The following is a 16,181-nucleotide window of genomic DNA, read 5'->3' as shown; positions in this document are numbered from 1 at the left end:
CTGTTCCTGGCAGTGAAAAGCGCGTGCTCTTCCACAGTGGCGCGAACGGGCCGTCGCGATCGTCGTCTCCGGGTGGTGTCGTCAAGGTAAACATGTTTCCAAATCGCCGCGAACGAGAGGCATGCTAGTACAGCAAGCAACGACTTCTACGCTACCCCCCCGCCCCTCCTTCTCCGCCATCCTCTCGGGCAGCATTGGCTCAAGGCGTAACACCACCCTTTTCCCTTTCTCTCGCGCTCAACTTTGAGAGGGTGCGCGGTAGTACGTGCGTGTGGAGTACGCGCACTTGAACGCACGGCGAGTGCGGTACATTTCTTGTTTTTGTGCGTGTGTGTTATGGGGTGCGTGTGTGCGTGTATGTGTGCATTCGGTGCGTGCGTTTTCGCGTCCGCTTCAGCCGCCGAGTGTTTACGCGCATGGCGGCTGGCCAACCCAATAAATGGCAACCGCCGGCCACACCGCCAGTCGAGCGATTTGCAGTCCGCACTCGCGAAGATCAAGATGAACCGCGCGCTCGCGATTGTGTGCTTCGGGCTGGCCTGCGCTGTCGGAGGTGAGTGGTCGATCTCGTGCGGCGTGCGCTCTGATGCATCGCGCCGCGAATACCCAGGATGTGCGGTGAGACTTTTCGCAGGCGGTTTCAAACGTGGCTCGCGATATTTCGGTGATCCACTGAGCGACAAAGTTCAAGGACTCTGTAAAAAGAAAAATATTTCAGTAATTATCGGCACATTTTTTTTTGATGAGCGAAAGCTTTACTGACAGTTTATTAGATTCAAGCATCGTAGTTGGCTCACTGATCAAGCTCGTCATTTGAGAATAAGTTGAGTGACCAAAGGGATTTTACGCTCTTATGCTGCGAGTAGTCTTTGAGAGATGCCTTAGTGGAGGGATTCGCTTTAATCTTGGCTATTTGACATAATGAACTGCATGTAAATCTAAATATACGAGGCATTCAAGAATACGGCCGCATGCTCGGCTACAGAACGTCGTAGCCTATGTACCTCCTCGGCTCTCCAGGAATATGTTCTCATTGACGTTAAGAGGGTTTCGAAAAAAACTGATGCAGCAGAAAAAAATATTACGTATTGGCGATTAAACTTGACGAGAAGCATTAAAAAATGTAAGCCTTGGAAAAATAACTTTAACGAAGGGTGATTTCCTAGGATTTGCAAGTGTGTTCCGTATTTCAGTGATCGCTCGCTGCTAGGGGCCCGTAAATGTGCTCACAATTACATGGTTTTTCATTTACGCCACACAATCAACGGCTTTAAGGAAATGTTGGGCCAGGGACACTGCGCTTCAATGTCATGAAAAATGTTTCGCCATGCTATTCTGTATGGAATCCCTGCTGGTCGTTCCCAGCCACCTAACCAGTAGCCTCGTCATTGTGAAAGGAAGGAGAAATTCTCGTTGCCGCGGGAAAGTATCGCTGCCGCATTTAATTTGAACACCGGCTTTCGAAGGTTCTGGTTTAAATTGGGGTATTTTTCAATGCTTATGTTGAAATACGCCTACATGATCATATAGCACTCCAATGAGGCCTGTAAATAGTGAACCAGTTATGCAACACCTGGATTGTGACACTAAACGTGTCCAAGTGTAAAATAATATCCTGCACCCGTAGATTTGTTAATTCGTACTTTGTCTACCACGTTAACCCCAGTATTATATCCCCGACTGCGCAATATAAGAATCCCGACGTGCACCTTACACGTAACCTTTCGTGGTCTGATCATAATTACGTGTGTCTTTGTCAATGCATCCAAATTATTAGGGTTCCTGGGCCGGAACTTGCTAAATATTGCGGCTGCCTTACGTAAACTGGCTTATTTAACGTTCGTGTAAACCCAGCTTGAGTACGCGTCTCCCCCCACCACATGGGAAATACCTAGTTGAAGTGTTGGAAATAATTCAGAATAGGGCAAGTCGTTTTATAACTCATAATTACAGCGACCAGTCTAGCACAACGCCGATCAAAGCCAAACTAGCGTTGCAGTCGTCGAGCACTCGCCGTGATATTGCATTGCTGTCGTTATTTCCTATGTTCATTGACTCTGACAAATCATCCCTACCACGCTTGAAATACCACGTCTTCACATCTCGCAGATTGCACAATAATTTCAGCTACGCCAGCGTATATGGTGTGACGCAAGTAGTAGTAGTAAGCGACTTTATTGGGGTCCTGAGGAGCTAAGCAGAGGCCTGCAGGTCCCTACCCAGCCGTTGGCTAGTCCCATATCGGAACAGAGAGGCCATGCCTCTCCGCTCGTTCACGGGCCCTCTGGACAGCCAGGAGCTGGACGTCTTGTTTCGGGTCTGTGATGGCCTTCGTCCAGTTTTCTCGGTTAAAATCCTGTAACACAGGGCACTGCCAGAGCATGTGATTTAATGAGCTAAATTCAGTGCCACAATCTGGGCAGAGTGGATTAATGTCCGGGTGGAGCATGTTCAGATAGCCCCTAGAGGGGTAGGACCCCGTCTGGAGCATGCGGAGCGTGCTAACTTGTGGCTTGTTGAGCTTATGATGGGGGAAAGGGAAACTCTGCCTATTCCCTCTGTAATGAGACGTGATTTCATGAAAAGTAACTAGTGGATCACAAGTATTTAGCTTTTTCGCTATTGCCTCGCGCTGTCCGGCTCTGCAGCAGCCTTCCGGATAGCATTGCTTCGTATTTGGCCAAACAACTTTCTCCACGCTGCGCGTAGGTTTTTTCTTGCTTATTTAAACATTACGCAATGCATAACGTCCCAACGCACGCATCGTTGTCTCTTTACCGCTTGTATTTCGTTATATATCTGTAACACATGCCCCCCTCACCCTTTGCCTCTTCGTAGGCCTGTGAGGTCTTTCTAAATAAATAAATAAATATAGCAATCACGGAAAGAACTTGCGGCTTAAGCAGAATAAGCCAATAACGCCTTGCCGGGTAAATTGATCCCTGTCGTTCATACATGTGTGTCGACTTTCAGCACGCACGTGTTTCCGTTCCTTAGGCAATTTACAAACATGTACAATTAAAGGAAACGGCATTCTGTCAGGGAGATTTCATGGGAAAACGGGGTGGGCATGCGGGACAGGTATTTCTGCTTTTCAACTGCTGTTTTCAAGTTCTCTTCAAGTAATTCGACCAGGTGGACTTTCTCTACAGTGTGAACGTTGAGGTTCCATAACGGGTCTGATTAGCTTGTTCGTCTTTATTCTTCACGAGTAAATACTCCTATGACCAATTTCGTCAGGATCAAAGTGCCCGCAGCAAAGCTCCGTTAAAAATCCTTACATGCCCCGTATACGCACGCCCGTTTACGTTATATTACTATGTCATCTCACAAACACCACCAATAGATTATTTGTTACCGTAACAGCAGTCGTTGACTGGTCATGGTTTTCGGAAACAGTCGAGTAGTTAGCCCCCCCCCCCAAAAAAAAAGAAAAGAATAAGCGTTCGATAGTGTTCTGGAGAACCTTGATTTCCGATACTTTTTTACACTGCGACGCTTCTTGTCATACTGCCTCAAATATAGCCAGCAGAAGACGACACCATCGCAGAACGAATTGGAGTTGTTGCAGAGCAGAAGAAATATTCCCGCCAGAATTGTTATTAAGACGCGCACATCCAACGCGAAATGCTGGGATCAAAACGGCGCAAGGCTTTTTTTTTTAGTTAGGGAGGCAGCGGCTGTGGCATATGACACAAGCACAGCTTCGTCGCCTACAGCTGCTAGCTGTCTGCATCACAGGGACGAATGCGACGTACGATGTTTGTCGAGGGAAGGATTTTGACGAGAGGTGCATGCATAGAGAAGTAGGGCCCACACCTAAAGAAATTTCAGCTTATATATGCTGGAGCGAAGGACGTTAGACAGTTTCTTAGCCAGTGTTGGCAGGCAACTACTGTCGGAGGAAGCTATCCTCGGCCCATGGCCTGACACTGCAATTTCAATGCGTGCAACAAAAGTATTGTTGGAGTTCCTGCAGGACACCAAGCTCGACGAGCGGCTCTAGCGAGGCAACTGTCTCATGTACATAAGCACTCACCACTTCTCTTATCATCATCATCGATTCCAATACTTTCACTCCTCTCCCTCTTCCACAGTGCAGAGTAGCAGACTAGAGCGCACTAGCTCAGGTCGACCTCTCTGTCTTTCCTATCAATAAATTCTATTCATTTCATTCAGCTTCCATATCTCTTGAGTCACAGTGGTACCTCTACTATGGGATATGGGCTAAGAATGGACGCATACGCTTTGGTACATATTACGTTGTACACGCACAGAGTGCCAAAATTGTCTATTGCGACACATAGCCAGTGGCCCAAGTTGTCTACTAGCACGCACAGCAGCAAGTGGCTTGTTCGGGCCCATACCCGGTGGGAGAAGTTGTGTATAACTTTCTGTACGTATATTCATAAATATGGCCAACGAGGAAACGACGACGAATGCCAAACCCCAGGGAAAGATGCAAAGAAAGCTTCACTTTAAAACGGAGTGTGTCTGATTACCATTTTAAAATAATGTTTTTAGACGTCCGAATGACTCTTCCTAAATGAAGCATGAAGACTTGTGTAAGCTAAGGATTCTCCTTTTTTCAACTTGGGAACTGCGAGTCAAGAGAACAGTGTAAGTTCAGGGGACATGAGGAAGTTTCTTGATATTCGAGAACTTGGAAAGATATTTTAGCGTGTGTGAAGCCTTCTGCATATACGAAGCCACACGCATGCGACAAAAAAAGAAGGAAACGTATGTTAGGCATAAGAGCAGCCGAATCGAAAACGTGAAACGCTTGTATCTCCGCCTATCTCACGAAAGTCAGATCTTGAAGCTGAGAAAATATCCTTTGTTCTGGATACTGTCGGCCTCCTGCGAACGATGATCGCCTTTGCTGCGGAATCGGGCACTCTTCATATGGTGCACAACCGTGCGCGGACGCACTCCTGGGTGGCTGGCCCTGTTCTCATCTCCCGATTCCCCAACTCCGTTACTCGTAATGAGCTGATGAGCCATTCATCTTTTATTGAATCTGTGCCATACCATACCATGCTAGATAACCTAGCGAAGAGAAGTGGCTCTCTGCGCGAGTGTTCTTGCCGATTCATTAACCTGATGCCTTCGAGATATTTGCGTCGCCTAAGTGAGCAACCCGGTACGCGCGGGCTTAGTCACAGCTGCCTGCTGCTAAGCTCAAAGTCGCGCGTGATCAAGTCCGCGACAGCGGCAAATATATGGGGAGAGAATGGAAAATTGCACCTGCGCTTACGTTTACGTGTACATTGGTCAACTCAAGGCCATTAAGATGACCAGAGTTCCCAGTACGGCGTCTATCCGAACAATCTGTAGTAGGGCATCGAAACCCAATCAATCAATCAATCAATCAATCAATCAATCAATCAATCAATCAATCAATCAATCAATCAATCAATCAATCAATCAGGGCCTGTGTGCTTGCTTGAATAGAAACATCATCCGAATCCACTACACGCAGCTAACGTTCCCGGTCACACTACGACTTGACCTAACCGATGAGTGAGCCCCGCGCAACAGCGAACAAGAAAGTGTAAGACAATGCATTCTTTTCTCAAACCGTTCTTTCTCGCGTGCATCTGGTGCATTCGTTCCCAGAAGGCCCGTCGTTGAGTAGCGGGCGACCTTGAGAGGAAGCGCGACATCTTACCTCCGTCATGTCGGAGTATTTCGCTGTTGCCTCTATTTGAGAGATTAATTATCTCATTCAGCAGCCGCTACTGCATGTGGACTCGATTGCCCAACTCTGACGGTGCGGCGCTCTGCTCGGCGAGCAGCTGACGAAAACAAGACTACAAAAAAATAAGTGGGCAGTAAGAGCGTCGCCGCAACTGTGCCGCTATCGACTTTCTCATCGCGGGGAGCAACGAGTTGCGCAACGAATCACTGACATGCCGTGCTCGCCGTGACGCGGGTGTACCTCGTGCTTCAGACGCTCTAACTTTAACCTGGACGTCTCGAGATAAGTGTCAGGTGAACGTTTCTACAATTGCGTCGATTTTTGCGCAAGAATATGAAATTTCTACTGATTAAATTTAGCATGTGTTATAGGCTGCTTCGAGCAAAGCGGTATCTCGACAAACTCATTTGTTATTTCATTACGGCCACGGAAGGTTCCGATTTGTATGCGGGACGAGTTCTGAAAAAAAAGAAAAATGCGCTTCGCTCAAGGCTTGCGTTGTATACTTTGCTCAGAGGTCGAGGCACTACGTCGGGTGTAAGACTTTCCAATGTGATTTAGTCTCGCAAACGATTGGGCAATGCCAAATCCTAACTAACACGATGCCAAGCGCTGAGTCGTGTAGTAGTGCAGCCCACATTACTTTTAGTCCTCAGACTTTATGTAAGAAGGACGTAGAAGAAGAAACTGCGGGATGTGCGTACCACGGTGAATAGTTATGTTTAAGTAAATTGTGTCTCAGAAGTGGAAGCGTATTCGCGAGCCATGTGTCAGAATGCGCGAGGTTATTCCTAAAGAATCTTTTCTTAAAGTACCCTTTTGAAAAATACAGTAGTCAATGAATGAAACGGAACATGTGGTTCCTCATTTATTTTGAGACTCCGCTGTGTTTTCTTTTTTGATTTTAACTGAATTCTGGTTTAGCCACACAACATTGTACTGGCCGCAGTGGCTAACCGGCTACAGCGTTGCACCCCTAAGCACGTGGTCGCTACTTCGATTCCCGCCCGTGGTGGTCGCATTTTGATGGTGGCGAACTGGAAAAAAAAAGAAACGTTCTTGTACTTAAATTTAGGCGCACATTATAGAACGACAGGAGGTCAGATTTAATCCAGAATGCCTCCGCCCCCCCCCCCCCCCCCAACACGACATGTCGCGCAATCAGATCGTGGTATCGGCACACAAAAATTCCCAGAATAAATTTTAGCACAACCTTCCCTACGGACGCCATTTTCTGCAGAGTGCAGTTGTGCCAGTATCAAACGTTGAAACCAGTTCGTGTTGTTCGCCATCTCGCATGACATCTGAACTTTCGCCAAAACTGATCAAAGAGTAGAAACCCGAAAACAATAAAGGCGGCTTTGCTGCAAATTTTTCGAACAATCCGGCTCTGTCAACAGGGGCTATAGTGCGTCTAAAATTTGCTAGCGCGAACTACATCACAGTTCAGTGAGCCATATATTTAGAATAGCCACAAGCCCTTGACAATGTCTGAAGTGGACTTTATCATGAAGAGCCAAGCCATATATTTAATGACACTTGTTTCACCGGATATTGCGCTTTCTCTTCCCATCTTGTTGCTACTTCTCACGCACACATATTTGCATTAATAGGCGCCCCCCCCCCTCCTCCCATCTTCCTCTTAAGCACCCCACAATAAACATCTCGCGTACGTTGCGGAAATTTTGACCGCGTTTGTTGCGTTGTCTTCATGGCGACCAGATACAAGCGACCGGAAGACGGGCACATTTATGCCTAAAAACGATGTCTCAACTTTATTCATGCCATTCGCAAGCTCCGCTAAGCAATAACGTGACGTACCTGAACAAGAAAGTCTGCAACTCGAGTCACTGCTGAACCTACCGGCTCTTAAATGTTCACATACTTACTCAGTTTACAGGACGTAGCAACTTGACTATAGCTAGCTGCCATATGCTGTAAACCTACCTATTGCCCTCTAGGATGAATTTGTACATGCGGCTACTGTACATCTACTGAAACCCCAGCGCTGTGCGCTGACGCGTAACAACACAGTTCGTAGTAACTAATTTGCTGTATTTACCGTTTCCACAGAAAAGTCACCATTAATTTGACGCACAAAATGCATCGCAACATTGAAGTGCTTTTCCGCAGTGCAATCCTTAACAACTTTGTTGCACAACTGGTTTCTTTAGAGTAGTTCTTTATCTTGGGAATACATTTGGCATGTTGGTAGGCACATAAATACCTAAGCCGGCCCTGAGGAGAAAAATAAGTGAGAAAACGTTGCCCCGTCCTTTTTTTCCTCACGTGCCGCTCAGCCTATTATGCGCGTTGGCAATGAGATTGAGAAGAGCAGCAGACGCAGCACAGGCGAGCTAACTCCCCCGTCGAGTTAACTGTTTTTATCCTTGCTATCGCGTGAGCAGCAAACTCTACGCCCATTGAAGGCGAAACAACATGACCTCGGCAAGTCTTACCGAATGCATCACGCAACCGTCCGTGCGCTGCGCGGCCTTCCTGATGAAAGTAAGCGTTGTTGAAATAAAAGAAAAGTTCGCGGGGAGGGAATGACTTTATCGAAAAACTTTATCGTTGAGAATTTTACGCCCAGGGGCCTTATTGTGCACGAGCTATTGCATAAGGAAAGTGTGCAGGTAAACTTCACTTAGAGCAAAGCTGGACATTGTACAAAGAAGCAGAAACCCAATAAAATACCAGATTGAAGGCTCAGACAAGCTTAGCCAAATGCGTACGCACATTCAAAGTCGAGGTATTTTTTTTTTTTTTGCTAGAACAGGAACAAGATTGAATGCAGAACATGACTATGCGTATTGGTTCATCGACTGAGGTATCTATAGTTTATTAGAAAAGTATTTGTTGCCTTGCGCATGACAAGTTCTTCACTCTCTATATATGTAGGCTTTCCGAAGTACTTTCGTTTTTCAGGAAGGATAGTCAAGATGCCACTTTACTCGACCAACTGCATTCTGGTTTTCAAATACACTAGTTATTTGACTTGACGCATACATTTGATTTATACTTCGACGGCCATAAAATGCACTTTAAGTAATTCCCAGCTTTGCAACGGCGGTCTGGTGGTTTTCAGCCTTTTATTCGCCAGAAACAGAAACGCTCGTTCTTTTTTTTTCGGGAACAATTGAACAAATTTTAGTACCTCTATAGGGGTGAACAGCTGTTGCCTGGGCAACGGTAGCTGAAGTAATTGTGTACTCCTGAACCGGTGCACAGCACAGCGTTTCTTTTTTAACTACTTGGCTTGAAAGCCCATGCACTATTGTCTGGTCACGTTCTATAGATGCTGATCCATTGCAGCGACTCTGACATCCGCCACGTGCCAATTTTTTCGCCAACCTCGCGCTGTTGTTAAACTCGCCGCTTTTTCCTCTGGCATTATGCCAGACCAGTCCAGCAACGCAGAGTACCAAAATACGATGCCTTTGCGTGTCTTCACCCCTCCTTCACGCGATAGTCCATTGCTTTCATAAATATATCTTTCCCCGAGGCAGTCTTGTGTGCCATAACAGCGGCGCGTCTGAGACACCGCCCACTTTCCGTGTCTGCGTTAACTACTGCTACGCTTGATAGCTTGAGGATTAGAGAACCCACTGGAAGGAATACAAAGGAAAAACAGGGAGCGTCAAATATTCGCAAAGCAACGGACTCGGCTTTGGCAGGCATGAGTAAGGACACGCATAAAATACGTTGGAAATAACAGTTGCGTGCCCACTGAGGTGTTGGACTCCGGCACAAATGAGCTTTAAGCAGAGCTCAGGAAATACTTGGCAGTAAAATGATTGGAATGTCCCTCAACACTTATTGTGACATGCTAATCCACCAGTCAAGCTTAACACCCACATTCATTCTGACTAAGGATCTCAAAAATTTGCATTGTCGTCCCTCTTTTAACACTTTTAACAGCATCTACTAGTTAAACGAAAACGAGAACAAAATAGCAATAACTGGGAATATAAGTGTTGTTCACCCAAGTTTAGATTACCTTAATGATCTCCCAGTAAATGGTGCAGTGCAACCACTGATCTTAGGGCGTGCTGAAACTTGTTGAGAATTTATCCGTTTATGCTTTGTGTTTGATGTGGTATGAATTTGCGTCCTTTTGTGAATCTGTGCCTTGTTTGTCCAGTAATGCATATCTTTTGCTAGTGTTTTTAGTCGTGTGAACGTTGTTCTGATCAATAGAAGCCCATGCACGCGATGAAGAAGGCAATCTCATTCAATCGTCCGCTAGGGTTATGCTCCTTGAACACACTTTTGAATATTCCACTAAGACCATCATTTGGCCACTGAAGTAAGAATTGCGAGAAGCAAAAAAATGAGAAAAAGGCTCGAGACGTGTTTTCAACTTTTGGGGTTTGTAAACCTGGCTGAGCTCAAATTGAAATTGTGTCTGCGTCTTTCTAAGTCGAAATGTTTTGTAGTGACCGCTGTTGCGGCTTCTTTGAGTTCTCGGCAAGTCTGTAGATTCTACCATGTGCGGCACCTCGAAAATTGCATGCCTTGTCTAATCTCCATAGTCGCTTCGAGTAACTGCGGGGAGGTTGGCTTAAGTTTTCGACATCCGTAACCGGCATAAAGTACCTAGAGTCGCGATAAATATTGTTAGCCGTCACTGCGTAATATAATCGAGGGATCAATATCAGCATCACTGCAAAACTGATACAGAAGGGGCACCAACAGCAGATATCGGATAATATGACGCAAAAGAGGACTTTTGACGTAAGGGTACGTAGACGCCTGTCTTGTAAGCAGTGCGACGTTACTGGCGGGGACTAAATTTATGAACGCACCAGCAACACGACGTAAACCAGCAAGCAAAAGTTTTAAGACAATGGCAACAACAAAATTAAGATTTTCTTTCTAATTTGAGGCATCATTCCTTACCAAACCCTTGCACGTGAGTGTACACGCAATTTAGGAAAGAAAGCATTAGAAAAGACTACCGAGGCTACCTACGGAGTTGTCACAGCAACAAAGTACTTTAAGCAAACAGTCGTAGCAACAAGCCATAAAAGCAAGCTTTTTGAAAAAGCTAAGTTTGGGAAGAGCTTCTGTTTCTGGTTCTGGAACAGGTTCCGATTTGTCGCTCTTCATACTTTCCTTTCTCGCTTTGTCGAGAAAAAAAATGCATCCATAATTAGCAATGCATACAAGCACTTGCAGTTTACAAGCATCTGTTGTGGACAGCCTGATGACGTAAGTGGGTTGGAAACTAAATATAGCCCGACATTGTCGGAAGAAGACGCTGCCGACGGGAGCCGCCGGTGACAATAGCTACTTGAACAAAAAGAGAGACTGGACAAATAATTAGACCTGTGAGCCAAGAAACACCATTGATGATATCACGCACGCTCGGCTACTAATAACCTTGAAGGCCCGTTCCTTTATTCAAGTCTCGGCTCCTAAATTTCCCCTCGCGCGAACGGCCATCGTAATTGCACCGGCTTATCGCCGTTTGCATCGGGAGTATTGCGCCCTTTGCCTGGCCTGTTCTCAGTCGACGAAAACAAAAGACAAGCACGAGAAAGGTATACTATCTCATCTTTCAAAAGAGGAGAAATGGGCTACGTCACAGGGAGGCGCACAGCTTGGGTTGTTTTATTTTTTGTTTCCCGGCAGGAAGGTTGCATTCATTTGTGTGTAATGTGTGTCTTTGAATTGAGACAACATTGGGGAGTCACGGCTGTCGCTGTGAGTTTGTGTTGCCGGCGTTAGACACGAAGAACTAGCTTATTTCCACACAAACAGCGTATCGAGAAAAAAGACGTAAGAACAAAATAGGGAAACCGCATCTTTCGTATATAGCGGAAATGACGTTCTTGTTTTGAATGCACAAAATGAGATGGTAGCTCCGTGCTTCCGGGAAGCGTGTACAGTCTGAATTGGATATACTTACAGGTGCGTAGCAACCAGACTTGTTTCTGGAAGGCCGTCGTGCTCAATTCTTTATTTGAACACGAAGGCAAGCCACATAACTTGGAACTTTGATAACATAGGCCAACGACAGTGGTCAACACTATGCGTATTCGTACTTCAGCTCCATTTGGTTCGAGAAATTCGACCATTATGTGTGGAATCTACAGAGCTGTAGGCTTGCGTAACTCTTAAGCTATCGCTTATTTGCTACTGAAGGTCTACATTAACATCCACGCTTACCTACTCATCGTTTCGGTGACGTGTTGGGCCGTTATGAGTAGTATGTACACACGGTTATGGGTTTTACAAGCTTCGAAGCCATCGCTATTTAATACCTCAGACCAAGACTAAAGTTGACCTCTTCCTCCTCCTAATTTTTTTCTTCTTTCATTTTTGCAGGCGTCTCCAGCGCCGCCCTGTTCAAGGACGTTGCCGGATGCTCGGCTGCGGAAGCTGAGAAGTGCGGATATGACTTCGTGCCCTACTTTATTAAGACAACCCTAGCCGATGATCCCAAGAGCCTCGCAGCACAATGCACGTAAGTAGGCCTCGGGCGACCAAATCTAGCTCATCGATTACATTGCTTACAAAAGCTCCCAGGCCACGGCAAAGCTGTCGAACCTCAGATGCGAGGGATGCGGGCTCACTTAGACCACTTGATTTTTTTAGCTGGCGCCAGAGACCAAGCGTGGGTAGGTTCTTGAAATCTACGAACACCATTACTCAGCCCCGTCGGCCAGGCGATGACCCCCCCCCCCCCCTTTCATGTGCGCAGCCGTACAACGATATAGTCATTGATGCATCGCAATGCGTGTAATGCTATCTGAATATATTTAGGAATGAAAGAGCAGGACTGAAACACAAAGTCTCGTGAGCACTTTCTTTGGGTTATCCCGAACAGCCAATGGTTCTGGTAGTTCTGTCATGATGAAGGCTCAAAATCATTTACAGGGAAAGCCCAGTAAAATGTCAGCGTATATCATATTATTAAAAAAACTCGCTCTACAGTAGTGTGGTACGACAAGCATGAAATTTCCACACTGCACATATTAGATTACGCAATACAGGTGCGACATTTCTTCAAGGGCCCTGGGCAAATGAAGAATCCTTTGCTGAGTGACTGTGGCGCAACATCAGAAATGGTGCGAGGTTTCAGCACGAATGTTAGAAAGAAAAACTGTTGCCCTTTCTAACAACGAAAATGAATTACGATGATCATCTTCTTTTGAGCAATATGCATGTAAGCAATAATATCTCTAAATCCTTAATTTTTTGTCAAGGAGAATATCTATAGCATTTGAGAGCAAAATCTTCTACTAAACACGTATTTCTTTTTTTAGCCCCTTCACAAGCAATGAACACCTAATTGCGATTGTAACTACACATATGCGTTAATACGGACGTGCTACGCTTGGAGCCACCCAGGGCGGCCTTTCTTCATTGAGAACGTTGCATAAGGTACAGATATCTTGAGGTTAGGCTTACTACCGCTGCCAACGCACGACAAAAATCAAAACGTTTTAAAAAAAATACCACTACGTGCTGCAGTTGATGACACGGTCGTTTTACTTCACAGATATTGAGGCAATATAGGTTCAACAATGAGTGATTGTTGTCTTAGGGCACACACGCAATGTCAGTACGCTTCGTTGAATTCGGAAAGACAACGTTCTCGTCAATTTCGCGGGGCGCTGGTACGATTTTTTTTCCGCCTTCCTCTCAGCTTCACATGTTGAGTATACCTTGAAGTTTCGCACACGCCTATGGTAATAGCAGACCTAGAATTTGTCAAATTCTTGTGTTGCCAGATTTTCTCGGCATAGAAGCTAAGATCACAGCTACTGTGATGTACCACCTGTCCCTCATTTACTACGTACGCTGAACAGCGTAAAACACTGCTGTTACAAGTATGCTTGCTTTGTTTGAACGCGTTGTCAAAAGCTCCTGCCACTTCCGCTGTCCACTCAAACTATGTCTCCGATATCGCATTAAACCGACAATGGTATGCGTGTACGTGGTATCGATACAGGTGTCATGAACGTCCTTACTTTGGCCGTATTTCGGTGCCACATCCATTTGAAATTTAAGCTTTAATGTCAAGCTGTCAAATTTAATGTCAAGCTGTCAAGCGTTATTAATGGTTCCGCATACATGATCAAGAACTTTCATGTTTCACTCTCAATTATTTCCACTATCATTGCAGGTTGTTCAAGAGACAACTGAAGTGCGGTGAAGACTTCTCCACCAAGTGCTTGGACGGCCTCCCTAAGGGCGTCATCTTGCTTATGCTCAGGGCAGCCGTCGACGAGTACTCGATGTTCTGCAACACGACCAGCCCAAAGCATAAAGGTGCGTACGCCTACCCCTTATGTGCGGGATTTTTGGGAGCTCGCCTTTCACCACTGCATAGGTCGTTGACCATAGCGGCGGTTTTAAATCAAATAGCATTTTCAACCTATTTCAGCCACTTTTGGTCATTCTACAGTCTAGAGTCTCATTACGCTGCTCATCAACGACAAATTTGGTGGACACTTACGTTTCCCCATTAAAAAAGTGCAACGCAATAGCATTCAGAGATCCCTGACTGCTTCTCATGCCTTGCGGCAACTGCAGCTTACGTAACCGTAATGCCTACCGGGAAACGCTGGCGGCGAACGCTATGCACGAAGGTGAGCTTTCTGGCAGAAACGCGGCCTCTTGTGCGACTTGCGTGGGCCGATCCCGCAGGTAGTGCACAGCCGCGCCATAAAATAATTACACCCTTTTCAGGCTTTTGTTATTGTTTAACACTCTGTCTTGTGAAGTACTTGCTGCAATGTATGCCTGGGTTAGTTAGCAGTGCACTGTTAAAGCTAAGAACGCGAAAACAACACAGGCACAGAGACATAGACAAGTAAAACAAAGAGCACTACGGTGTTCATTTCTGGGTCTGTGTCCTTGCTATTTCGGCGCTCTTGCTTTCAATAATGCTTACAGAAAACTAAGAACCCTGCAATTATAAGCACATTCGTCCCTAATAAGAGCTTTTTGGAGGAAAAGTTACGTAAGTAACGTACTGTGCTCGGGGTTCGATTCACATCTGCACACTCAATGCCATCTATAATAGCATTGTAAGCACAAACACAGTTTGTGACCGTTGCAGAAGAACGTGAAGTGAGAAGTTTAAAAAATAATTGGGAATTCTAGACATTGAAGGCCTTGACGCAACAAGTGTTTCTAATATTTTACCGAAAAGAAGGACTAATTTATCAGCAAATGATGCAATCTCAAAATGAACATTACTGTGTAGAAATTACACGCCGATTAGCTAAAATCGAATTTGCAGTCCTCTACAGTATGTTCCTGCTTTTAAAGAGAAGACCCATCTACAGCTCTTACGTGGTTTTAGATACGGCTAAAGCCTCACACAGTATTTTTCTGTAGTGAATGCGTTCCTAACACGCCATGTCAGCTATGTTCTTTGCAAACAAATATTAATTTAGGTATCTAGCCCTGCACACAGGAAGTGTTGGGCGAATCGTAGGGCAGCAAAGCCTGAAAAGAACGCCGATCCTAGGTCAAAAGTGTTAGTCATGCTGGTAGGCCGTGATAGCTGATTGCTGAAGCGCTTTTTCTTGCGTGTGTGTATCCGCAAACATCCATGCGAGTGGTGATGTTGGTTTGGAGTCCTTTACATAAAGTTGGGGGCTACCAGATTTTCTTTTTCGAGGCACGCAGTGCAACAGAGTGCTTTAATATGAATGACGATTAATCATACGGGTCAATCTGTCTTTTTTTGGTCGAAGCAATTTTTGTGTGTGTGCATTCGTGATTGTTGCTGTCCAGTCCTTTCAAATTAGGAAGAATAATGCCCTTAAGCATTTGGAAGGGTGATGTTAATGATTGTATAGGGACCCTCACTTCAGGGTCTTGCTGGCAGCGTGCTTGAGAGGTTGCTCAATCAATTCTGCCAGGTAAACGTGACCGATATGGGTGGAGTTGGTGCAGAACCACTCGAACGTGTCACAGCTTTGTTTCACCAGTTTTCCATATCTTCTTTTGCTTTTTATCCAACGTAGAGTACCTGGATAGCATCAAGTGCATCAACAAGGCTGGTCCCGGAATCCAGAAGTGCATGAGCGACATGTTCGTGGCACTGCACCGTACTTCCAGGGCCCCAGACCGTCAGCAGATTCCCTACTCCTGTTGGTGAGTTATCATTGCACATATTTAGATGACCTTACAAGTTGATAGTGCAAAGGGTTCGCCGAACCATGGAGAACTGAATCGACCAGCTATAGTCGAACAAGGAAGCTAGCTTCCTGGCTGAGGCTTCAGGCTGACGGCAACGGCACGGCACTAAAATGGCGACACTAAAGAATGGCGAGCAAGCGACCTTACAGCGTGCGATGGCGTTTAGCCCATGCTACCATGAATAAAAAGAAAAAAAAAGAGCGCTTCTTTGCTAATAATCAGCCGTACTGAAATTTTCGTTTCGCAACAGCGGCCGTTGCCGTGCATATGGTAAATGAAATAAAAGAGGCATGCTTTCTCGCAATGAACACAA

The 16,181-nt window shown here is 45.6% G+C and overlaps 1 protein-coding gene across 1 annotated transcript in view; it reads left to right on the top strand.

Annotated features, from left to right (window-relative positions):
* The first annotated feature begins 440 nt into the window (after positions 1–440).
* The window catches only part of LOC142587800 (uncharacterized), an 18,360-nt gene continuing 2,619 nt past the window's right edge, over positions 441–16,181 (top strand). Inside the window, exons 1-4 of the mRNA XM_075699069.1 lie at positions 441–553; positions 12,035–12,173; positions 13,839–13,984; positions 15,694–15,823. Of these exons, the coding sequence (XP_075555184.1) occupies positions 502–553; positions 12,035–12,173; positions 13,839–13,984; positions 15,694–15,823 (467 nt within the window). The 5' untranslated portion in view covers positions 441–501. The remainder of the gene's footprint in view (positions 554–12,034; positions 12,174–13,838; positions 13,985–15,693; positions 15,824–16,181) is intronic.

Source organism: Dermacentor variabilis, chromosome 7, assembly GCF_050947875.1.
Source record: "Dermacentor variabilis isolate Ectoservices chromosome 7, ASM5094787v1, whole genome shotgun sequence".
Classification (NCBI taxonomy): Eukaryota; Metazoa; Arthropoda; class Arachnida; order Ixodida; family Ixodidae; genus Dermacentor; species Dermacentor variabilis.
This window is presented reverse-complemented; position numbering and strand designations above follow the sequence as displayed.